The sequence below is a fragment of the Schistocerca gregaria genome, chromosome 1, assembly GCF_023897955.1.
Source record: "Schistocerca gregaria isolate iqSchGreg1 chromosome 1, iqSchGreg1.2, whole genome shotgun sequence".
NCBI classification, from domain to species: domain Eukaryota; kingdom Metazoa; phylum Arthropoda; class Insecta; order Orthoptera; family Acrididae; genus Schistocerca; species Schistocerca gregaria.
This window is the reverse complement of record NC_064920.1, coordinates 341,220,363-341,247,561: the sequence shown is the minus strand read 5'-3', so window position 1 is coordinate 341,247,561 and position 27,199 is coordinate 341,220,363. Positions and strand designations below refer to the sequence as shown.

The window sequence follows — 27,199 nt, the reverse complement described above, 5'->3', positions numbered from 1 at the left end:
CTTTTAGCATCTCGAAGCTGATATTTTTTTGTAGTTATTCTGCACTATAACAGGCCATTTGTTTCAACTGCCTGTTTCTCATTTGTCTTACCAAATATTTGTTACATTCACCTTTACAAAATGTTGTAAAACTGGTTTACATGTGACCTAAGAAACGATGTATATTACAGTATGAAATGTCAGAATGAAATTAGCAAATAAGTAAAAATGCACCCTAACCCACGATCGAAAACTCGACCTCCTCCATGCTAAGTCAAAACTCTCTCTATTGCATCACCTGTACAGCATGCTTAAGATGTGTTGACGGAGGAAGTTACGATACATGTGGTTACAGTTTTCCCAGATTGCCACTCTTTAACGTCTTTTTTCTCTCGGTCCTACTCGCTGGATGAAATTTTGTGAGACGATTTTTTTATCGCTGGCATGTGAGGAGTCGCGCTGCGATTTTGTATCGGCACCCAGAGCTACAACAATCAACTTATGTCATCATATTGTACACTCCTGGAAATGGAAAAAAGAACACATTGACACCGGTGTGTCAGACCCACCATACTTGCTCCGGACACTGCGAGAGGGCTGTACAAGCAATGATCACACGCACGGCACAGCGGACACACCAGAAACCGCGGTGTTGGCCGTCGAATGGCGCTAGCTGCGCAGCATTTGTGCACCGCCCCCGTCAGTGTCAGCCAGTTTGCCGTGGCATACGGAGCTCCATCGCAGTCTTTAACACTGGTAGCATGCCGCGACAGCGTGGACGTGAACCGTATGTGCAGTTGACGGACTTTGAGCGAGGGCGTATAGTGGGCATGCGGGAGGCCGGGTGGACGTACCGCCGAATTGCTCAACACGTGGGGCGTGAGGTCTCCACAGTACATCGATGTTGTCGCCAGTGGTCGGCGGAAGGTGCACGTGCCCGTCGACCTGGGACCGGACCGCAGCGACGCACGGATGCACGCCAAGACTGTAGGATCCTACGCAGTGCCGTAGGGGACCGCACCTCCACTTCCCAGCAAATTAGGGACACTGTTGCTCCTGGGGTATCGGCGAGGACCATTCGTAACCGTCTCCATGAAGCTGGGCTACGGTCCCGCACACCGCTAGGCCGTCTTCCGCTCACGCCCCAACATCGTGCAGCCCGCCTCCAGGCGACAGGCGTGAATGGAGGGACGTATGGAGACGTGTCGTCTTCAGCGATGAGAGTCGCTTCTGCCTTGGTGCCAATGATGGTCGTATGCGTGTTTGACGCCGTGCAGGTGAGCGCCACAATCAGGGCTGCATACGACCGAGGCTCGCAGGGCCAACACCCGGCATCATGGTGTGGGGAGCGATCTCCTACACTGGCCGTACACCTCTGGTGATTGTCGAGGGGACACTGAATAGTGCACGGTACATCCAAACCGACATCGAACCCATCGTTCTACCATTCCTAGACCGGCAAGGGAACTTGCTGTTCCAACAGGACAATGCACGTCCGCATGTATCCCGTGCCACCCAACGTGCTCTAGATGGTGTAAGTCAACTACCCTGGCCAGCAAGATCTCCGGATCTGTCCCCCATTGAGCATGTTTGGGACTGGATGAAGCGTCGTGTCACGCGGTCTGCACGTCCAGCACGAACGCTGGTCCAACTGAGGCGCCAGGTGGAAATGGCATGGCAAGCCGTTCCACAGGACTACATCCAGCATCTCTACGATCGTCTCCATGGGAGAATAGCAGCCTGCATTGCTACGAAAGGTGGATATACACTGTACTAGTGCCGACATTGTGCATGCTCTGTTGCCTGTGTCTATGTGCCTGTGGTTCTATCAGTGTGATCATGTGATGTATCTGACCCCAGGAGTGTGTCAATAAAGTTTCCCCTTCCTGGGACAATGAATTCACGGTGTTCTTATTTCAATTTCCAGGAGTATATCTTGGCAGTAATTCAGGAAGTTTATCAAATACTTCTCGTGTTGTAGCAAATTTGACAGGTTTCCTGTGCCCGTTTCGCATGTCTTTGTCATAAAATCTAACTATTTTAGTATGCTGACAAAATAAACGTTCCTGAAGTGTTGGACCATAAATTGGGAACAGGTGATATACTATCGCCGTCCTTCCCCATAATAATAAGTAACCCTATATACGCCATGAATTCAAGTCTGTTTTGTATGAATCCTGTTTCAGTGCTTCTTCATTGGTATGCTTTATTATGATGTTAACAGTTTATGGAGAAAAAATCTTTTAAAATGATTCTCTCATTGTTCCTAATTTACCTTCATTTCTTACAGCTTCTGGCTCTTTCACTATACTTTCTGCTACTCACCTTCTGATATGAGCAGGTATGGACCTAAAATCTTTCCCAGTGGTAGCAAAATACTTGTCATTGACCTCACCAGATGTGTCATCATCCGCTGCAGATGCCCAGAGTCCGTCTTCAGAGTCTGTTTGCACACTATCACTGTTGACATCCTCGAGCACAGCACATTCCTCTTCAGTTTCACTCACCACTTCATCACAATCACCAAATTTAGTTTCTGAATCTGAGATTCTTCTAAAATGTCTAATACTTCTCTCGCAGTAAAAGAGCGATGACAAATTCGCAATCACAGTTATCTCTAACACTGACAAAACGTCACTGAATAAGAAGGAACAAGAAACAATCCGGAACGAAAGAGAAATGAATCATTGTTACTACTTACACATAGAAATTCAATGCCCAGAGGGCCTACACTGCCGAAATGTCGTAATTTGTGGAATTAGATATTCGTTGTCAAGTGACATCTACTACTAAGGAGATAGAATTTATGACGATCGCCATTAGACTTAAATTAACGAATTAACTTTAGCTGAAAAAATTATGTATTTATGAAATCTGGCAGGGGAAATATTAATAAAAAATATTTTTATCAGAATTTTAAAATATGAGATACCAATCTAAATTACCATATTTACGAAAGGTGGGCACAAAAAACTTCCCCCCCCCCCTTTATAATTTCTTTAAAAAGCTCCATATGCTCTTTCGGATCATGAAGATCCAGTATGTTATTTAAAGGACATGACAATTATAAATTGTATAAATTGTTAAAATTATTATAAAGTTAAGTGTAGGTTTATTTGTTACAATATAAACAAATTTTACAGTATTACATGCCAACATCTCTGGTCCATGAGCTGGTGCGCAATTGAGTTTTACTTAGCCTATAACCTGTCAATCAAGGGAAAAATAAGGATAGCTTTTTACTCAGAGTTCCACAATTTGGTCAGTGATATCTAAAGCGAGCTTTACAGCCATGTTTGTCACAATTTGAACACTTCATTAGCATCTTGTTGTCACAACATTACTGGCAGAATTTGCATCTGGCACGTTTACAGTTTTGGTTGGCACCACTGGAGCATGGTGTTGATCGACTTCCTGTTCGTATTCTTTTAACAATGGCCGCTGACTGTTCATTTCGTTGCAGCATTTTTCCAACCTCAATGTAAGGAGTACGTGGGAGTTTCCCAGTTCATCGAGAAATATTCTTCTTTTGTGAAGGCCATTTTTTCCCACTCTTGAATTTATTTCTCTCCACAGCACGAAAGCATTGTAGGCAGCAGTCTCAATAATATTGTAGAAGATGATCATTGGCCATCGGTAGGTTTTCCTCTTGCATGTGTAGGTGCCAGTAGACGGATCCACTGTGTCAACTGCTTCCTTACTTGTATTGTAGTCCAGTATAATATTTGGTTTCTTGTCTTCTCCGTTGCTTATTTCCTCAATGTTGTGCATTGTCCTCAGTGGAACAACCTGTTTGTTCTTCCTTGGAACATAAGATACGACTGTGGTATCCTTAGTAAAAAAGAACTTTGAACACCTGCTTTGCTTGAGATATTATTAGGAGATTCAGTCTCATTTTTTCTCACCGTGCCTAGCATTTTAAAATGTCTTTTGAGGAGTCCTTGGTCTAACTCATATGATGTGAAGAAACTGTCACATGTCACATTTTCTCCTTTTAGCTCATGGGTCAGATCCATGACACCCTCATACCTTGATTTTTCTCAGGTGCTTGTCCAGGTATTTTTTCTGTATAGATTTGTTTCTTCAAAACATAAGCAGTAGCACTATCACACAATGCCCATATTGTTACCCCTCATTTTGAGAGTTTGTTCGGTATGTGTCCTCAGAAAGCCACCAGTTGTTCATTCATGGTTACATTTGCGTCAGGATTATATAGATCTGGAAGTATTTTCACCCATTTATCTCATGGAACTCTTATCAGTGCCACTTTGTCATTGAAACGTATCTAACGTGAGATGTAACAGAACCGTTTCAGCGACATTACGGCACGAAAGATGGCTCAACCTGTTTACGGACCCCACTGACCACTTTGTTGATTCACCACATGATTTATACACACCACCCAGTAATAAAAGGCCAATATAGCCTTCAAGCATCAAATGATTTCCCAAATATCCCCATGGACTCTTCGACCCTCAATATTAGTCATTTTCACCACAATACTCTGAATATTATCATTCATCGTAACTTGGTGATATTTTATCACTTACTTTGGCGATAGCGCATCTTATGGGCACAGGAGTCAGTTTTATAGTGTTTAAACTAGGTGGTCTTTCAGTTTGCAGAAAAGGTTCTAAGCTCCACTTGATTTTTTTGCCTTTACACTGAATCAGTTTGAACAGCTTGCTCATTGTCATTTGAGGTATTAATAACAGAAATGACTTCTGAATTAGATGAAGGATGGGTGTTGCCGTCCCTGGTGTGATTATCTTCTTCAGTAATTTTCTCCTCGCAGTCAGATGCATTTACTAATGCTTCCAATTACTCATCGGAAAGAACTCGTTTTGCCATGATAGCAACACAGAAATTACTGTTACAGATAGATGAACACAACAGTTGACAAAATGCAACTGTTGGCGACAATATGCTGCAATAATTTGAACGAAATCAGCGACTTGCACTATTGTGTAACCTTCTCCCATTTCAATAATAAGAAACCAGATATTTAATTTGTCATAAAAAACAGTTATGCGTATAGCTAAGGCAAATAGAAGTAAAACTTGTCAATGGTATTTGTACATTCTGTGAATTTTTAAGCCCCTCAGTTCGACCCGAAGACCATTGGTGTAACATACACTACGTGATCATAAGTATCCGGACACCCCCAAAAACAACGTTTTTCATATTAGGTGCATTGTGCTACCACCTACTGCCCGTTCTTCCATATCAGCGACCTGAGTAGACATTAGACATCGTGAGAGAGCAGAAAGGGGTGCTCCGCGAAACCCACGGCCTTCGAACGTGGTCAGGTGATTGGGTGTCACTTGTGTCATCCGTCTGCAAACGAAATTTCTACACTCCTAAACATCTTTAAGTCCACTGTTTCCGATGTGATAGTGAAGTGAAAACGTGAATGGGCACGTACAGCACAAAAGCGTACATGCAGACCTCGTCTGTTGACTGACAGAAACCGCCGACAGTTGAAGAGGGTCGTAATGTGTAATGGGCAGACATCTATCCAGGCCATCACACAGGAATTCCAAACTGTATCAGGATATACTGCAGGTACCGCGACAGTTAGGAGGGAATAGAGAAAACTTGGATTTCATGGCAGAGCGGCTGCTCACAAGCCACATATCATGCCGGTAAATGCCAAACGATGTCTCGCTTGGTGTAAGGAGGGAAAACATTGGACGATTGATCAGTGGAAAAAAGTTGTGTGGAGCGACAAATCACGGTACACAATGCGGCGATCCGATGGCTGGGTGTAGGTATGGCGAATGCTCGCTGAGCGTCATCTGCCAACGTGTGTAGCGCCAACAGTAAAATTCGGTGGCGGTGGTGTTGTAGTGTGGTGTTTTTCCTGGAGGGGGCTTGTGCCCCTTTCGTTCAGCGTGTCTCTATTACAGCACAGGCCTACATTGATGTTTTAAGCACATTCGTGCTTCCCACTGTTGAAGAGCAATTCGGGGATGGCGATTGCATCTTTAAACACGATCGAGCACCTGTTCGTAATGCAAGGCCTGTGGCGGACTGGTTACACGACAATAACAAACCTGTAATGGACTAGCCTGCACAGAGTCCTGACCTGAATCCTAGAGAACACCTTTGCGATGTTTTGGAAAGCTGACTTCGTGCCAGACCTCACCGACCGACATCGATACCTCTCCTCAGTCTAACACTCCGTGAAAAATGGGCTGCCATTCCCCAAGAAACCTTCCAACACATGATTGTACGTATGCCTGCGAGAGTGGAAGCTGTCGTGGAGGCTAAGGGCAAGCCAACATCATACTGAATTCCAACATTACCGATGGAGGGCATCACGAACGTGTGCGTCATTTTCAGCTAGGTGTCCGGATACTTTTGATCACATAGTGTATTAAGCTCTAGTAATGGAGACAAAAGTTTTTTTTTAATTTGAGCTTTGAGATATTTAGAATGCTAAGAAAAACAAAGTCATCATCAAGTTTGGAGCAATACCATTTAAATATTAAAAAGTTGTGTCAGAACACGTTAGTCTTATTGACCTGAAGATAACAGCGGAGTTAATCTGCGCAAGTTCTCGCCACAGCCGAAGGCACAATATATCATCCGACAAAGCGAAGTGAAGACCAGGCCCAGTTGGTAGCACCGTCGTGTTTACTCCCGAGAAACAGGCAGTGGTAGCCAGTAACAGCTACAGTCCAGCAGTCTTGTAAATGGAGCGCCACACCTACCCGTCTAAATGCCAGTACCCTCCATAACACAATTACAATTTCATAGGCACTGTTGTTTGGGATTACTACTCTTTATAAACTTCGGTTACATTTATTCTCAGTGTAATGTAAATAAAACCACGCTTCGTCTAAATAAACGACTGGCCTCTTTTATTCTTATGCATATGTAATTTCTTGTTTGACTAGGTCAGACTACCAGGGCGATATCGGACTCTAAGTAAGGCATATGGCCTCTTCCGACATTAATAAACATTTTGCATTTGTTATTCATGCTGGCTACCAAACTGTTGAGGAGTCCTTGGAGATTTTGTTTCTTTCCTCTCCCAAGGCGGGTTTCAGTTCTTGCACGGTTCGGGGAGGGGGTGTTCCTTCACAAGCAAGTGTGTGAAGAGCATCCCAAGCATGCTCTGTGGGGTTTAGGTCTAGGAAGTACGCAGGCCAGTCCATATCTTTACTTCCAGTGTCTCTGACATCTCAGCGGTCCTGTGTAGGCGGACACTGTCACCCACAGCAGAAATTCTGGAGCTAGCGCACCTCTAAACAGACGGACATAATGCGGAATAGTCCCTTTCTAACACCGCTGTGCCATAACGGTAGTTCGCACAAAGATATATGCAACGATATTAGGACACTGTGCAAAACGCCTGGCCACAGCATAACGTGTAGGCCATATCGATGATGTTAATGAATATTCTGTAGTGTGTAACGTGTTTCCCTCTCTTTCCACACAAACAGGCGGTCAGAATCACTTGCTACAGTAAAGCGGGATTCGTCAGACAACGTGACTCTGGATAAATGTTGCTGACACCCAACCAACATGCTTCCCACACCAACGAACTCCTTTTCGACGATGGCGTGGTTGAAGTGACATTCGTTTAAGAGGCTTTCGAGCAAACAAACCAGTCGTGAAATGCTTCGGACAGAGATGCGTGTACCGGTAGTGGTAGCAAGGTTTGCAGTGATGTGCGTGGGAGGAGACAATTGTTCCTTTTCGCTACTGGGGGTACTTATCGATCCTGATGCGGTGTGTGATGTGTCTACTTCCACCGGCATGCTTTTGCATAGCATTTCCAGCTTCAGCGACCTTTTTTAATGGCGAGAAAACACTTTTGGACCCACCCATCTCTGTGACCACAGTAGTGACACTTTGACCCTCTCCGACCCGTCCCACTGCTAGTCCACGATGGTAAGCACTCAAATGATGTCTTACAGACATGTTGCCATATCACACGGAATGTTGCAGTAATCGGTTTCACATAAGCCTCGTATAACACCGTACTGTGCGAATCATGGAATGCATACGGAGTGTTCGTGCTCTGGTTTCGCTGCAGTTACTTTGTCCTGTCCTATATATTTCCCTTTACTGTCACTGGTCGGGTGTCTATAACAATTAACAGTTGCTCTTCAGCAATTAGAGGTTATCCTTTAGTAAGTGTCAGTTGTTCCTTAGCAATTATCAAGCAGTGTAATGCCTGTATGCTTTTACTGAAACCACATCGCCTCCTTTGTTCTGGTACCAAATTCCATAGACGGAATAATTTTTCAGCGTTTACTTGCTAGCCCTGAAGTCCAGTTGAGGTCGTCAAAAGCTGTGAGGTTTTCGTAAAGTTGATATCTCTTTGCCCATTTATTGTGTGCGCTTTGCTTCCGTCTACTGGAAGCATACTCTGCTCATCGTCGTTACCTCCCGCCGTAATATGCACTTACTCAAGTTACCTAACCGCTTGTGCGCTTCGTCACTCTGACAGCACTGTCATTGCTTTCTCTGTCTCGTCGGGGCAATAAATTTAAATGACGTCAACAAAGCCGTCGCCGCTGCCCTTCTGCAATCTCTTTCTGTGCATGCACTGTGAGATAACAGTGTACCCTATTACGAACCGGAACATGGCTGTACTAATCAGGAGATCGAGGTGGCTCTCATTGCAGCCATTTCTGCAGCTCGGTTTCTTCAGCAATATGTAGGTTGGAAAAGGGTTGGTTCATTTAGTTGGCTGGTTTGAGGTTAAGGGACTAAAGAGTGAGGTCATAATTCAGTTGGAAACGGGCAGATATAAACAATATCCAATAGGATCCTGCCCAGGATAACCACCCCGATTTCACATATTGTCTCGAAAGAACAAGCGACCACATGTGAGATTGAATTTGGCTTTCCTACAGAGCTGCGAAAAGCAAATCAGGACTCACATGGTACATATGAATCAGCTGTTCGACTTCAGCCAATAACTTCTCTGCCAACTCTCTTCTCTCCTCGAAATAATTATTATCTCGTGGCGCAGCAGTCTTTAGTGCTTCAGCCTGGTCAATCACGAAGTTCGTTTTTTCCATAAGTTCTTCCGCACCCTGTTAAGACGTAAAGGATCAGTTCTTTTTTATGACTCTATGTTTAGTTACTCCATAAATATAACACTCTTTACCTGTGTTTTTATTTCTATAGTTTCTTTCTGGCGTTTAAAGTCTTCTCTTACTGCTGCAGCCTCCTCCTTCATATGTTCGCCCCTGTCTTCCACAGCACGCAATTTTAGGGCGGTCATCATATCCGCCATTCTGAAAATATGAAGTTCACAATTTTCGATACACTTTTCACGTTTACTGGGTACAAAATATGACATACAAAGGAACGTTTTGCATATATTATCTTATTATACGGTAGACAAAATGTAAAGTAAGAGACAAAACAAGAACGAGTAAATTCATATTGTAACTCATGCCACATGGTAAGTATCTTAAAAAGAAGAGGTTTCGGAGATGGGGGTATGCTGGAAAGAGAACTCTAAAGTGATTTAGCAGGAGCAAATCTCCATCTGGTCATCCTGATTTAAGATTTCTCTAGTTTCCCTACGTCAGCACATGCGAATGCCAGTACAGTTCCTTAAATATACCACGGGTATTTCATTCCTTCATTTTTGTCCCATTAAGCTAGTGCTCCGTCTCAAATGTGTCCGACAATGACCCGATGTCCAGTCCTACGTTTTAAGACTTTCCTGTGCACAATCAATGCTCTTTTGCCATAGGGAAGATAGTTTTATTGCTGATGGGTCAATACACAGCTACTGCTACTGCATCCTATAATAATTATTCAGACTCCTGATACTCTTCTCGTAGAAAGGTATGACTTGTGTCATTTACCTATTCGCTGTTCAAACTTTCCAGGCCAAGTGACGTGTGACAAATTGTTAATAGTAGTTAATGCTAAACCAGCCACCAAATTTTGAATAGAATGCTTCAAGAATTCTGCTTATTCCTCTTTTTATGTTGACATGTAGCCATTCTCGCCGCTTTCTCAACATCACTAGGACCCCTTTCTCGCAAATTCGTGTTATAGTAACTGAGTAGAAGGAATGGACTTCTACATCGTTTGCAAAGCAATATTTGGAAATTAGAATTTATCATTCCATTTTTCATTTTCTTGTTATACGTTTCAGTTCATTTATCTTACAGTCAAGAGCGCCCATATGATGGTTTGTAGGACAGGGAGGGGCGGCGGTTCCAGACCTGGGGGTATAGAGTCTCTGAAAGACGAATGGCGACTTGTAAGGAGCCCTAAAATGGCGCCAGATGGATTTTACAATCATCTAGGGAGCCTCTTTTTTAGCCCTAAATCTATATCTTTACCTGTATGAAAATAAATATCTGTCTGTCTTTTTGGAACGTATGATCTCAAACAGTACCGCAATGGTCCAATTTACACGCAGTAGCTATACAACTTTACCCAGCTACAGTCCACTGGTTTCCCGTTAGAACCGACTGCGAGAAAGTCATCACTGCAATTCTCGACGCCATCACTTCTTTCGTATAATGCGATTTCTGTAAGCTCTCCCATATTAGTAGCCCTGTGCAACAGTTCTTTCAGCAAAAGTGAGTAGCCTGTGAAATAAGTTTCAAACATAAGCAAAATAATTAAGGCGCCGAACTGAGCTGAAACTTTGTATAGTTGTCGCTTTCTCCGTGAAAATAATCATACCTCCTAAACGCCAGTAGATTTATCAGCGCCGGCCAGTGTGGTCTAGCGGTTCTAGGCGCGCAGTCCGGAACCGCGGGACTGCTACTGCAGAGGTTCGAATCCTGCCTCGGGCATGGATGTGTGTGATGTCCTTAGGTTAGTTAGGTTTAAGTAGTTCTAAATTCTAGGGGACTAATGACCACAGATGTTAAGCCCCATAGTGCTCAGAGCCATTTGAACCATTTTTTTAGATCTATCAGCCAGGCACGAAAAATGAAGTGTGTACAAGCATTCATTCTTTTATTTATTTTCTACATGTATAACTGTTCGCTTCGTTTATGTGCATCCATTTCCAGTGAACTACAAAACAATTAAGAGGTGTTGCAACACATGCTGGGAATTAGCTAGTATATTATAAGAATGGATATGTGTGAACACGTGTGTTCCACATCTTTTCCTAAGCTGCTGTATCGATTTCACCAAATTTGGTGCACATACTACTTATTTTCTGGGTAGAGGTACTATGGAGGTAACACCTAGCACACATAGGAGTGGGACTGATGGGAAAAAGGATTGGTAATGCATGACGTCTCGGCTGCCCTACAGTACCTGCATACTGCGAAGGTAGTATAGGAATGTATTCCATGCAGTGTACCTGTGGGTGGGTACAGCAGAGCAAAGAGAGGGTGGAAGGGGAGATGGATAATGAGAGGGGGGAGGAGGAGGTGGATAGTGAGAGGGGGTAGGAGCATATGGATAGAGAGGTTGGTGATGAGGTGGTGATCAGAGAGAAGGGGAGGATAAGAGGGACAGAGAGAGGGCGAAGTGGATGGATAGAGAAAAAAGGGCACAGGGGAAAGTTTAGCAGGCAGATGGAAGATGGAGAGGGGATGTGGGCAGATGAGAAAGGAATTTGCTGTGGTTTTAAGATACCCCAATTTCCACTGGGGATGGGAATGAGACGAAGATGTCATGTAAAAATATTCGAAAATTACGTTTTGGTGTTTCTTTCCTGTATTTGCTTGACTTGGTGCTCTTTAAAATTATCTGTTATTTGTGTTGCTCACAGTGCCAAGCAGGTCGCGAGAATGAGCCAATACTTCTGTCAGTGTGATTAGAGATCAAAGACCACGCCACATGGCTGATGCCACACATAGATTTAACGTCCTCTCTGGGGTCCTATTGTTAAAAGAGTAGAGATTCACAGATATATAACTGTGAAATATGTGTGACGTCTGCATATGTGGGTCTTTTCAGTTTGATAAACTGTTTACCTCAGTATTATTAATAGTTCGTTCATGTGTTTCTTCCCAGAACTAAATAATCCCTAATTATCAGAGAATATGTAACATTATAGTTTTTATGCTTGTTTCAGTTGTCTTTTGCACTTTATGCGATTTGTGTTGGTACCGTCACATAATTTTTACTGAAATCATAATCAGTGTAAACATCCTAAGAAAGATTCAATCTGTTCCTTGCCAATGGAGCTAATATATTCGCAACTCATTTCGATGACAGATTCATAAATTTAGTAAAAGATATAGTACAAAAAACTATTTTCGCAAAACAAAAATTTTTCTCAACATATATCTCTGTTGAACTATGCTTATTTGGTCTAGAGATATTCCAAATATTTATTCCAAATGGTTCTGTTTCGCAACATCTCTGACCGTGAATGTGTGTTTCTTTTTTTACTCCTGTGACATTTTGCTGACTGGAACGCCTACCGATAAAAAATAATGCTATCAGAACTAACTCAGTAATCTGTAGTGAATCGTTTTGTCGGAAATCACCTCTGTCATTGCGAATGCAAGTGTTGATAATTTTCTGATCAACAGGCCTCATATATGCTTCTCCTGACTAACGAACACCCACAGTTGAGCATGTCCTTTTTGTCCGTTGCAGAACATTTCTTGGAATGTCTTTTGTCATGCTAACGAAGATGTCAAAATTCATCCGCGAGAGAACAAAGCCGTGAAGCAGGCAAAGAAATCTGCCCCAACAAAACCCTCTTGCTAGTCAAGAAATGTGTGGGTGAACGTTGCTACAGAGGATAAGCTTGCAATCGCACTCATGTCCCTAATAAACAGCGAAGTTACAGAATAAGTTCAAATGGCTCTGAGCACTATGGGACTTAACATCTATGGTCATTAGTCCCCTAGAACTTAGAACTACTTAAACCTAACTAACCTAAGGACATCACACAACACCCAGCCATCACGAGGCAGAGAAAATCCCTGACCCCGCTGGGAATCGAACCCGGGAACCCGGGCGTGGGAAGCGAGAACGCTACCGCACGACCACGAGATGCGGGCTACAGAATAAGTAGAGGACTAGAAAATTTATACTCATGAATATACTTTTAAAGTCCATTTACTCTTTTTAAAAACTGAAACTGTGTGTCTGTTGCCGTATTCAGTGATAAGTTTAGCAGTGATCGTCAGTCTGCATAAAAAACACATCCAGAATTTTCTCCGCCGTACTGTAGTTCAAAAATTAGGTCTATCAGCTACTTTAAGGAAATAGGCCTATAAACCGCAAAGTTTCACTAGGTTACAAAAAGTTGTGAGGCATGGAAAAGACCAATTGTGGTTCGAAAGAGATGACAGAAAACCGCTACGAAAGCAAAAAGAACTTCACTACACATTTAAACATAGCCAAGTCCTCAGGGATAAACAAAAATTAAACGAAGCCGAAAGTGCGTGAAGCAGTCAGTTAGTTCGAAAGTAAAATTCTGTCTATCGACTTCACAGAATATTCTAAGAAGTTTTTAGTCTAATGGTAAGACAGTAAAAGGGTTCACACCATCAGTCCAGACACTCTGCGACCATAACAACATTGACTTGGAGGACGACACAGAAAGGACAAAACACTAAACAGCTTTTTCCAAAGGTTTCGTATAGGGAGATTGCACCGTAGTGCTTCTTTTAAATCATCAGACCAACTACAAAATGACAATTATTGAAGTACGTGACCAAGGGACAAAAAAATTCAATTCTGCGAACCGCTTGCTAGACGCTGTAAAAACGATGTGAGTTTCGCAGATTTGTAACTTTGCAACTGTGGGAGACAGCGAGGTTGAGCTGATGACTTCGACACGGTGCTGCTTGCATGTTGATAGCTTTCTTTTTTATTGTAGCAGCAGATCCTTTCATTTCTGACGTATTAGCTGAGCAACCATGACTGCCTATACCCACACAGTTCTCCAGTGACAGAGAAAGGCTTCCCATTCTCCTATGAATCATAGTACCTAATACTTCACCAGTAACGCTGCGCCCTTCATCTGACTCTCTTGAGGTTCATTGTTAATGTTTCATTGTCTTCGCAGATGCCAACGAAACCAAAAATCTTTCGTGGAATTTGATGTCACTATCAACATATCTTGCAGCTAAATTGAGTTGGGCGATGTGTGATATGTCCGTAATCTCATCGAAGATAATGCTGTAATAGCCGCGCTTGATTAGCCGAGCGGTCTAGGGCGCTGTAGTCACGGACTATGCGGCTGGTCCCGGCGGAGGTTCGAGTCCTCCGTCGGGCATGGATGTGTATGTTTGTCCTTAGGATAATTTAGGTTAAGTAGTGTGTAAGCTTAGGGACTGATGACCTGAAGTCCCATAAGATTTCACACACATCTCATTTTCAGTGCTGCAATAACGAGAATCTTTGATTTTCTCCAGTATTCTCGATAACATCACTGTTTCACAGCATGAAATAAGTTCGTTACACATTGTTTTACTTATGTAAGTGACGTTAGCTTTAGTGGTCTCAAGGTGATGTTTTAATTGCAAGTTTCCAGGGTCAATTTTAAATCTTAGAAGAGCTCTAAGGTTTCCCTCGTTACTCACTATACTTTCACAACTTTTCTGATAGACTCCCATCATCTCTATGCCCTCGAAGAGGAATATTTTGCTCTCCACCAAATATGATTCTTTTTATTATAGGTGCAAAACGGTTTCTGTTTTCCATAATGCTTTCCATGCTCTGTCTTGACAACTGATTTATGACCTGAAGTTCGCGGTTATCTCGTGTCGCCAAAAATAATTTTGCGTATGTTGACGCTTCAACATGGTACTTGAACTGAGAGTGAGTCTCAAGGTCGCCGTCTTCACCAGTAAGTTTGGCAAACCTTGTTAGAGGTTCAGTCACAAGTTTCTTGGCGATAATGGATTTCTTTCCTCCAACTATTTTATTGTTCACAAAAAATTGAGCAGTTAATGCGAAGAAGCCCCTCTTTAATTTATGAGAACACCACGCATGGGTACAGTATCGAGCACTTGTCTGCGTTCAATCCGTCTCCTCTTGTTGTGCTCGGAAGCAAGAAAGACACAACCTTTTTCAGGTTTGGCTTGGTTCAAATGGCTCTTAGCACTATGGGACTCAACATCTATGGTCATCAATCCCCCAGAACTTAGAACTACTTAAATCTAACTAACTTGAGGACAACACATAACACCCAGTCATCACGAGGCAGAGAAAATCCCTGACCCCGGCGGGAATCGAACCCGGGAACCCGGGCGCGGGAAGCGAGAACGCTACCGCACGACCACGAGCTGCGGACTTTTCAGGTTTCCTTGGAGCAGTGAGAAGCTAGTGTTTTATATCATCCCAATATTTCCTGGCGCTAATATATCCAAATAATTGCCAACATCTGTTGGATTAAAGGAATCAGAGTGCTGGGTTCTGCCTGTACATCTGGTGGTGTTTTGCGGCTGAATGGTGACCAGAATCTTCAGATGTTTCTACTTTTCTTTTTCTTATTACATAATGATCCATTTTATTATATTGTTACCACTTAGTTAAATTATATGCCAATTATTCTCGAATAAACGCTTTATTCGCACTGAAAAATGCAACACTAGTACAGTAGGCACTAAAACACACACAGTTACACTCCGCGTATTTCTAATATCACTAAGCTCAGCACTGATTGAAGCCCGTGGTAATGGCCAATAATCACAGTTGTTCAGTTTTTATTGCGTCCTTGCCGCGACTCTGCTTCCCCTATATATGTGGCTCGGTTGTTTCGAGAACATTCGCCACCAGAATGTTCCCTTCCACACTTTTGTGGGATGTGTACGGAGTATGTACCTAACGACGTATAGTATGAGGGCGAGTTTCCAATGATGACGCTAGTGCATTCGATAGAGGGCCTATATAGTAACAATGCGTTTTTAAGAATCTTCTCGAAACTCACTGTTACCGGAGATATACGCATCAATAGTTCCCATACCTAACTCGTATTACGAGTTAAGAACGGCAAACTATTGTTACGTTATTAGTATTGGACTCGTAACAATATTTTTACTGACAAATAACTATGAATTACTATTATTAATACATCACAATCAAATGATCACTCTCACTCTTGACTAATCTTCACACTTGCACTTGCTACAACTGGTACTTTCTTCAGTCTTAATATTTCTGCTTCTGAATATAAACTAGCTTCCTATTCGGCGAATAGTTCGTATTTATAACGCTATGTACGGAAGGTTCTCTCTACAAGAAAACAGTAGAATATTCGCGACTTTTCTCGAATAAATGCCAGAAAGAATAACGTATCGAGGTCACTAGAATGGTCGCGACTTACCTCTTAGTTACACTACTGGCCATTAAAATTGCTACACCAAGAAGAAATGCAAATGATAAACGGGTATTCATTGGACAAATATATTATACTAGAACTGACTTGTGATTACATTTTCACACAATTTGGGTGCACAGATCCTGAGAAATCAGTACTCAGAAGAACCACCTCTGGCCGTAATAACGGCCTTGATACGCCTGGGCATTGAGTCAAACAGAGCTTGGAGGGCGTGTGCAGGTACAGCTGCCCACGCAGCTTCAACACGATATCACAGTTCATCAAGAGTAGTGACTGGCGTATTGTGACGAGCCAGTTGCTCGGCCACCATTGACCAGACGTTTTCAATTGGTGAGAGATCTGGCGAATGTGCTGGCCAGGGCAGCAATCGAACATTTTCTGTATCCAGAAAGGCTCGTACACGACCTGCAACATGTGGTCGTGCATTATCCTGCTGAAATGTAGGGTTTTGCAGGGATCGAATGAAGTGTAGAGCCACGGGTCGTAACACATCTGAAATGTAACGTCCACTGTTCAAAGTGCCGTCAATGCAAACAAAAGGTGACCGAGACGTGTAACCAATGGCACCCCATACCATCAGGGCGGGTGATACGGGACTATAGCGATGACGAATACACGCTTCCAATGCGCGTTCACTGCGATGTCGCCAACCACGGATGCGATCATCATGATGCTGTAAACGGAACCTGGATTCATCCGAAAAAATGGAGTTTTGACATTCGTGCATCCAGGTTCGTCGTTGAGTACACCAGCACAGGTGCTCATGTCTGTGATGCAGCGTCAAGGGTAACCGCAGATATGGTCTCCGAGCTGATAGTCCATGCTGCTGCAAACGTCGTCGAACTGTTCGTGGAGATGATTGTTGTCTTGCAAACGTCCCCATCTGCTGACTCAGGGATGGAGACGTGGCTGCACGTTCCGTTACAGCCATGCGGATAAGATACCTGTCATCTCGACTGCTAGTGATAAGAGGCCGCTGGGATCCAGCACGGCGATCCGTATTGCCCTCCTGAACCCACCGTATCCATATTCTCCTAACAGTCATTGGATCTCGACCAACGCGAGCAGCAATGTCGCGATACGATAAACCGCAATCGCGATAGGCTACAATCCGACCTTTATCAAAGTCGGAAACATGATGGTATGCATTTCTCCTCCTTACACGAGGCATCACAACGACGTTTCACCAGGCAACGCCGGTCAACTGCTGTTTGTGTATGAGAAATCGATTGGAAACTTTCCTCATGTCGGTACGTTGTAGGTGTCGCCGCCGGCGCCAACCTTGTGTGAATGCTCTGAAAAGCTAATCATTTGCATATCACAGCATCTTCTTCCTGTTGGTTAAATTTCACCTCTGTAGCACGTCATCTTCGTGGTGTAGCAATTTTTATGGCCAGTAGTCTATGTGCCAGACAGAAACGTATAAAATACGATGATGCGGACGCGCGTGCCACATAGGAAAGTACTTGATAACTCGATTCAGTTAGGTCGACTGACGAAAGAAACGAACGAATAGCGTGCGGACTGACTGGCTGGGGCGGCACGGGTGGCAATGCCCTCGCGCCCACCATATGTATCCGCACTGCGGTGACACTTGTCATCCGGTAATGTTTCTTGTTCAGCATTTATCATCCACTTTTGGGGTATTTCGCGACATTTGCGACCCCATATGTCTTGTACTGAACTACTTGTCTCAGCGTCATATACGTCGTTTCAGAGGCTTTTAAACGTTAATTAGAATCACCCTCTATATAAATGACCTAGCAGAAAACGTCGAAAATTCCTTGAGGCTTTTCGCGAATGATGCTGTTGTATAGTGAGAAGTTGTGACTCTTGAAAATCGTAGCAAAATGCAGGAAGACCTGCAGAGTACAGGGAGTGGCAGTTGAAGCTCAGCATAAATAAGGGTAACGTATTACGAGTACAAAGACATAAAGACTCTTTATTGTATGATTGCACAATTGCAGAATAATCTCCAGATGCTTTCAAGAAATATGTAGGAGTGTGCGTATGGAATGATTTTAAATGGAACGACCACTTAAAATGGATCGTAAATAAGGCAGATGCCGTACAGGTTAATTGGAAGAATCCTTAGGAAATGTAGTTCATTGACAAAAGAAGTGGCTTACAAAACACTCCTTCGATACTTCAGTATTGCTCATCAGCGTAAGATCCGTACCAAACAGGGCTAAAAGAGAATAGTGAGGTGATCCAAAGAAAGCAGTATTTCGTTACAGGTTCATTTAGTAATCACAAAGTGTCTCAGAGATGAAATGAAGTGATCGTATGTCATTTATTGGTCGGGATATCCCCTTCTGGGCTTGACGCGATATGGGCGACACTCCTAGAACAGTCAGAACAAACAAAAAATCTGATATCACCCAATATAGAGCTATACAGACAGACAATTGCCAAAACAGCCTGTACCAGATTTCTTGGACTTCATCTACAAGACAACTTGAAATGGAAAGCACATATTAAGCAAATGAACCAAAAATTAAGTACTTCTTGTTTAGTGCTGCATACATTAAAAAATTGTACCAGCTACAACACCCTTCACTGTGTATATTATGCAGTTGTACACTCTCACCTCCGGTATGGGATTATGTTCTGGGGAAATTCTGGAGACGCCATCAAAACATTCAAAATTTAAAAAAAAAAAAAATTATAAGAATAATGGAAGGGGTAGATAATCGCAAATCATGTAGACCATTGTTTAAAAAAAAGGATGATCCTGCCACTTCCTTGCATATATATACTTGAAAATATAATGTATTTAAAGCAAAACTTACACACAAAAAGATCACTCAAAATCACACAATACACAGCTATGATACGAGACAAAAATTGGATGTACATGTTCAAAGCGCCAACACAAAGTTATTTCAAAACAGCCTTATCCATCCTAGTATCAAACTATACAATGCCTTACCAGATATCATTAAACACATTCAAAACATTGGTCACTTCAAATCTAAACTGAAGTCGTACTTGGTTGGTCACTGCTTTTACACAGTAAATGAATACCTACAAAACTAAATTTTTGTGTGTTCACCCCCACCCCCACCGCTTTGTTACACCAACAGCAATTGTCGCTTGACAGTAAGGTAAATATGTGTCTGGTTTGGTTGAAATCGATCCAGCGGTTTATGAGAGATGTGGAAAACGCACACACACACACACACACACACACACACACACACACACACACACACACACACACATAAAAGATTAAGAACTGTCATTTTGTAAAATTGGCAGATAGAGCAGCGATTTGGAAAACTCTGCTTTTTTTTCAATTTTGCTATCTGGCTACTGACAATTTATCACTACTTCATATTTAATGTTAGAGTATGTGTATATTACTGTTGAAGGATAATAAGCTCATTGCACAAAACATTACAGAATCCCTGGAAAGAGCAAACGGTCACCTTGCACCGATTTTGATAGTGTAGAATAGGACTCAAATAGTCATATTAACCTCCACTGTGAAGCACATTACAGCATAAGATAGGTCAATGACAGAAACGTAAAAAGGACCTAATGTTTTTGGGAAAAATGACATTCTATTTAAGGAGATCAATCACTGTATTATGCACTTTTGTTTATTTTTTACTCTATTAGTTTATGGTAATGAGTGTATAATAAAAAGTGCCTGTGTCACAAATAAGTAGAAGTTCATAAGGACTTTGTGTTTTGGACTTGCCCATTAGTAAACCATGAATAAAAAATGAAGCTGCCTGATTTGTTCGTCTATCAGTCCGAACTGTCCAATGTGTCTACAGGAATTGGTACCACTCACAGCTATGTAACACTGTAACAACAGAAACTGGTAAAAAATTCTAACAGATTAGAACCATGCATGTCTGTCATGCTCTTGTTGATGACAACTGTTTCTAAATATGACAATAACTGCTGCCACTGAATTCAGGTGCATCTTAACTTATTTCTGAGTGAACAATGTGAGAGGAACAGCAAGTGATGGACATTTGGAGCAGGGTATCTCTGATAAAGCTATTCCTCATAGCTGTATTTTAAGCGGAATGTCTTCAGAGGGCCAAGAAACATGTAAACTGGTTAGTAGCTGGCTGGCGACATGTAGTGTGGTCTGACGACTCACAGTTTTACCTATTTTCAATTAATGAAAGGCTGCAGGTACACTGACCACACAATAAAGCCTTTAACCCATTGTGTATGGAGGGTGTAGTTCAGGTCATAGTTGGTTCTCTGACGTTTTGAGGGAGTTTTTAGTACCATGACTTGGGCTCACTCATTCAGGTTACCATGAACAGGAACAGGGATGTTTGCTTAAACATTCTCAGTGACCAAGTGCTGCCCTTTCCTCTACATCTTTGTGATGGGTGTGCTGTAAACACTCTCATCTTCTAAGATGACAGCAGTCAGATTCACAGGGCTGCACACACTTGTTCCTGGTTGCATGTAGGCATCCTATCTCAGCTTGATGGCTCACTGAATCACATGATCTTAATCCTACAGAAAATGTATGTGCTATATGGAAAATTGAGTGAAACATAGCAATTATTATTCCCATAACTTAGTTAATCTCTTGGCAAGCTGACCACATTAAATTATTTTGATCTGATGGACTTTGAAGGATATATGACAACTTCAGGTGAGTGTAAGGGAAATGTAATAGGGCCAATTAAGTTTATGTTACACAGTATCTCAGAGGAAACTAATGGTGATTCAAAACATGTGCTGATAACATGTGGCAATGTGGTTTGTTGGAATGGAATACCACTCAAGTGGTAATGGCAGTGCCTAATTCATTCACTTTAAATCATGTGGGGCTCTGAGCCCTCAAAATGGCAAAAGAGAATTGTTACTATTTAACACAAGCCTGCAGAAGTGGTAAGTGTATAAAACTATCACCTGGAAGTGGTGAAAAATGTCTAACTTATGACCTCATTGACTTATGGGGATTTGAAGACTGTAGAGCTCCATGCACTTAGGTAGTAAAGAGGTTATCTCTTGTACCCATTTCCATTTCAATTGCAAAATTTTACTGTTGGTATCACTAAGGAGGCCACTGTCAGCAACAGTATTTCTTAACCAAGTAAGTCACAGTCATTGACATGCATGAAACAGGATTTATTAGACTCAAGAGAGTCCCTGATTGTCAATGTTACCTCCAGTTTTTCTAGTACAAAAGGGAACACATGCAGACTAACAGCGTCTCTGGACTTCAACCACAGAATTTACATTGTTCTCACTCTTGTACTAGTCTATACCAGAACACTATTCTGTATCATTGTTCCTGCATCTTTCTGCCCCCATCAATTTTTCGTCTGAGAACCATCAATATTACCTTTTGGAACAGGTATTGGTATATGGCTCATTTCACCTAACTCATTGACTTCATTCTATAACATGCATGCAGATATGCACGTTATACTTTACCTGTGACTTATTGTCCCAAAAATAAACTAAAGGTAAGTTCAATCCTTTGATTCCAACTTAGGTCTTTCAGGAACTACCCTTGTTTGTAAGTATATGCTGAAATTTAAATCCCCTTGGAAATATTCCCAACTGGGAACCCTCTGCTCTGCTGAAATTTAATTTACTTGGCTTGATACCAATACTGGCACAAGGATCAGCAACTGCAAGCAGACAAGTAGCAGTAAATACATCATCATATGGAACAACAGCAATGTCACAGCTGTCAGTCCAATCAGAATGGCGTGCACTGATACTAGTGGTAATAAGATAGCTAATAACTCCTGTAGAAAGCTCCAGTTACACTGAACCCACCAGCCAATCCCAGAATCTGCACAATCCTAGAATTACCTTCAAGACTGATGAACATTAAAAAATCTGAGCTGTTAGCCTAAGGACCTAATTCCACAAGTATGCATGAACTGAATTGCTCAAAACCAAACTCATGGAAACAAGTCCCATAAAAAGCTTTCATATCCATACACATATATAAAGGTTTTCCTATGTCCTGCTCAGGACACAAATATCTCCAGCCCAGAAACTTCAGTTCTGAGATAAAGAAGTACTAATGCTAGCTAAACATCATGGAAATAAAGTTTCAGTCAGATGAGATCCACAGCTGAAAAATTACTTCCTACCCTTCTCAGAAAGTTCCAACTAACGTCTTTTATTCACATACACCCATCATTCCATATGCAGTATAAGATCTGAGGCTCTTTCCATCAAATTGCATTCACAGTCTCCATCAGAGTAAGTGAACTTAATATCACTACAGATAAAATAAGAACAGAACTAAATTCCTATTCCCAGTCAGGGGGGAAAAAAAACACCTCAGCAGAAGCAATACTGATCCAGCCTCTCTCACCCATGTATTCAAAATCCTCATCCATAATTAATCATCTCTGAATGTTGCTCTAAAGTACCACAAAAAGCATAAAGCTGAAAATTGGAAAGCTGTCTTTAAAGCCTACTTTCTCCTTAAATGTCTCAAATACAATGATCACCTTTTTCGAATCTTCCACAACCCATCAAACAGCCCTCATTGCAAGGAGTCCTACTATGTCAAATATTGCCCTAATCATCACTTCCCTCATACAACAAACACTGCAATCTTTTGTATGGCATATATTACCACAAATGGGAATCTAACTACAAACCAGAATCTCTTAAACCCAAATCCACAAACACGGTATGTCCATTTGGTAATAGGCCCTACCATCTGTACCTGTTTATCACCCACAGCTAATAATGTAGTTTTGGTCTTCAACTTATGCTTCAGAAAGATACCTCCTGCAGCTATTAAGCCCCATTTATCTTGCTGGCAGCTCCATCTTTGGTCTTAATACCTACAGTATATATGCGCCAATAATGTTCACTTCCTGTTTAAATGCATAAAGAAGCCAGTATAAACTTACTCCACATGACTTGCTCTTTGCTCTGAGTTAGCCTCATTTCACATCAAGGCCATGTTTTCTGTTGCCTCCTCCTTTCCTATTCCTCTATCATCTTATTAGGATATCACTTAAATCTTGCTGTTCGTAACTCTCACCATCTCACTCCATTGGCAGCTAGTGGTGTAGCTACCTGCTGCAGTACCATCATTGCCATCACGATTGTCTCCAAAATTAATCCATATCAACTGACTAACTGCACCTTCAGCAACAGGAATAAAGCTACCTTTAAAGCCTACTTTTTCCTTAAATGTATCAAATACAATGATCACCTTTTTCGAAACTTCCACAACCCATCAATGATCACCTTTTTCGAAACTTTCACAACCCATCAAACAGCCCTCATTGCTAGGAGTCCTACTACCTCAAACATTGCCTACAGAATCGCCATATCCACCAGCAACAGCGCTCAATAATACATTCCATAAAAACATAGAACCTCACTATGGACAAATGCACCTCATAAAATACACAGCTATGAGAAATTTAGATATAACATTGTGGTGACATGCTTCGGCAGATGACAACAGCAGACAATACAGATCAGCCATGAGCAAAGGGGAACCAAATAGTGGAATCTGTCTCCACCATACACTCCCTTGTGGCAGCTCCAGTGTTTTTCTTGGAGAGAAGCATGTAATGGAAAGAGTTCCCTGCCTGACATTTCCCGTACTGATGCCAAGCAGATGACATGCTGTGCCGTGTGAAGTTGAAGATTGGACGTGCCATGAGATGCAGTAACAGTATTCTGGACATGTATGTTTGCAGAGAAGGCGACACTGATAAGTCTGAATCACAAGTTTCGGATCAACACTGATTTAAGACATATGCAAAACCTTGAAGAGTGCCAGTGACAGAGTGTTAGAATTTTGTTCATATGCTCCAATTTGAGATCAATGTTTCACAGGATCAGTAGGCCTACTTCAGCATCATGGAGTTCTCAGTAACTATTGTACCACAAGGATGGTTTCCCACATGTTGTCTGATTGCCGTAGTCTGCCACATGCATGAACACAAGTTTTCTTTTCTTGTATTTGTCAGGTATGGAACAGGTGTGTATAGCTTTTGTCATTTACAATTCATTACTTGCCACAAATTGAACCTTTCAGTTCTGTGAGGGTACTGTGTTCTGTCGGAGCTATGTCCACTATTTGCATTTTCATTGCTATCTAATTTTACTGTGTTAGTGTCCTACGTTAGTTTTATATAATTGTGTACGGTAACAATAAATGAACAAAAAAGTCAAAAGTTCTTTCAGTGTCCTGTTCCCCTTTTTTACCAGTAACACATGTATGTAGTAGTGTACAATAGGGCTATGTGTGATAGGTTGGTGAGGAAAGTATTTCCCACAATAAGAGATATTATGTGCATCTTTTGTTTCTATCTCCACACCTAGAGGAGCTGCAGTGTCTTGTAGGCATGTCATCTGACATGATCAACATTGGCCTCCTTACCACACTAACAATGGGATAGCTAATATTTACTATTAAGACTTTGGGACTCATCCTGTACATGCAAAAAGAGTACTTTCCTCTTACCACTACCCTCACAACTGACAAATGAACTTTTCTGACAAGATCTTAGTAAAACAATCACACTTGGTTATTTTCATAGTATTTTAATGATGAATGGGTGGATACATTGATATGGGCATATGACAGCGAGGTCTTCATTGCCCACACAAAAACAGTTTGAGATGTCATTAAAATACACTGAACAGGAACATAGAAGCTAAAAGGAAGAAAATGTAGAAAACTTTCAGTGTACCCACTCAAAAGCACGAAACAAAGTAAGATGTTAATATTAAAACATTAATTAAACAGGAAGAAAGTGGTAGAAGGGGTTAAAAGAATATAGCGATGGACATGGCTGGCTAACTACAAGAGTAAAAAAAGATGAGCCAGCCACTCTGCAATGCACTAATATCTCCAGCCAAAACTATAGGCCAAAGTCCAAACACATCACAAAACTTTAAAACTTGAGTCACAGTCATCTCATCATCACCTAAATTAGAGGGCAGATCCCAATCAACATTTGCTTCTGCCCTTGTGTCATGGTACAAAATGCATGCAGCTAAAATATGTTGTACAGAGATTTGCGCACCATAAGCATCACGAAATGAGGTATCGTCTTGCCATAGTGACAAGCTATGTGCATGAGGGCAACACCCAATTTGAAGACATGTGAGGGTCACTTCATCCTACCTGAGTAACCGGCAGGAGGAACACCATGACCACATAGTAGACTTCACCAACCACAGCTTATGGTCTATTACCACTAGCCATACCTCAGCCCACCATTGCATGAAATTCCTATGTAGTGCTGGGGAATAGGACACAGTGCCACATACTGACCTATGTAGGCCTTCTCGGCAGCTTGATTGGCCTGTTGATTTCCCAATCTCAATACACCTTGGCACCCAGCAGAATGACGCCAGCATTCCCTGCCATTGGAGCAAGTACAGTTGATCAAATAGCAGCTGGCCCAACTTCTCAGCTGGGTACAGGTTCTGTAATGATTGTAAGGCACCAAGGGAGTTGGAGCAGATGAGAAACCATTTGACCTGAATACATCACATCTGCTCCACTGCCTTCAGGATCATGTGGAGCTTCACTGAGAAAATGATATACTCATGATGAAGGTGAATTCTGGTGACATGCTCAGGGAAGACTACAGAGCAGTCAAGGGAGTTCGCTTGTTTGAAGCCATAAGTGTGCACTGCTGTGAAACCGCGATGTATATCTAAAATGTAAAAACACAGAGGTTGAAATGTAATATTTGGTGTAATATCTTTCTTAAAATTGGTCAAGTCTAAAATAAGTCTGGGTCTCTGGCGGAGGAAATCTGCTCCTACCTCAGTGTAAGACATTAAGAGTGGCCATACCCATCTCTAAAAGGCAATCCTGTGCACGAATACCATAGGACCTCATCACTGATTGTGTTATAAAAAAGCCTTTTTCATTGGAGTCTGAGCAAGGGTATGGTATGCAAATGTGTATGGTGTGGACAGAGCTGTATGTGCCTGGTGCACAGTAAGTAGCCATCATATGATGTGAAGTGGTGGTTCACCAGCCTCTGCACAGAGGTTTGGCATGGGGCTCGTTCTGAATGCCCCAGTGGCCAACCAAAACCTTTCATGGTGCACCATGTTCAACGTCTTTAAATAAGAGGGTCTCACAGACTCATACATCATGCACCCATAACCTGTATTGTGGTGAGAGAAAGGATTGAAAGAAATGGAAAACATCAATGAAAACCATGAAAGCCCCATTCATAAAGCTGTTCAATGATAAGATACCTCCGAGTAGCATTGCATGCCTTCACAGTGTCAAAAAATATACCTATAAAGTGATGCTGGTGCAGGGAAGCATATTGTATAGTTGCTTACAGGAGGTCAGGTTATCAAAGTGGAGCTATACCTGCTGAACCCACACTGAAAGTGACTAATGTGTTGGTTGGATTCTAAGATTCAGACAGGGCAGTGATTGACCATCTGCTCCAAGGTGTTTCTCATGCAGCTAATGAGGGCAGCATTACAATAACTATTCAGGCATGTATGGTGTTTTCCTGGTTTTAAGAGAGGAATTACAACTGCCTCACACCATGTGTCGGGAAAGTGACCTGATGCCCAAATGGCATTAAAAAGTGCAAGGAGTATATCTTTGTTTCACCTTGTGAGGTACCACAGCATACTGTAAGGGATTCTGTCATGCCTAGGGGATGTATCATAAGCTGCAGTCAATGCAGAGTCCAGCTACTACATGGAAAATTGGCAAATGTAATTTTCATCAGTGGTGGACCGGAAGTCCAAACTGCTCCTCTCAGCAACTGCACTGTGCAACTGGAAACCTGGATCCTGACCAACAGTTTCAATAAATGTGGGAAAATAGGCTGCCATAGTTTGGGCAATGTTTCGTGGACTGGTTTGGAGAGTGCTGTTCCTCATTACGGCAGCCATAGCGCATCTCCATTCTCTCCCAGATATTCTCCTGATGGGCTCCCACACAACTCTTTGTGGAACAATTAATAAATAGCATTCACGAACTGTTGC

General features: G+C 42.1%; 1 protein-coding gene across 2 annotated transcripts in view; it reads right to left on the bottom strand.

Moving 5' to 3' along the window:
- The window catches only part of LOC126344411 (uncharacterized), a 244,382-nt gene that overhangs the window by 4,349 nt on the left and 212,834 nt on the right, over positions 1–27,199 (bottom strand). For both annotated transcript variants that reach the window (XM_050002018.1, XM_050002017.1), the window contains 2 exons: positions 9,110–9,239; positions 8,880–9,035 (listed from right to left, as the gene is read on the bottom strand). In XM_050002018.1, the coding sequence (XP_049857975.1) occupies positions 8,880–9,035; positions 9,110–9,239 (286 nt within the window). The remainder of the gene's footprint in view (positions 1–8,879; positions 9,036–9,109; positions 9,240–27,199) is intronic.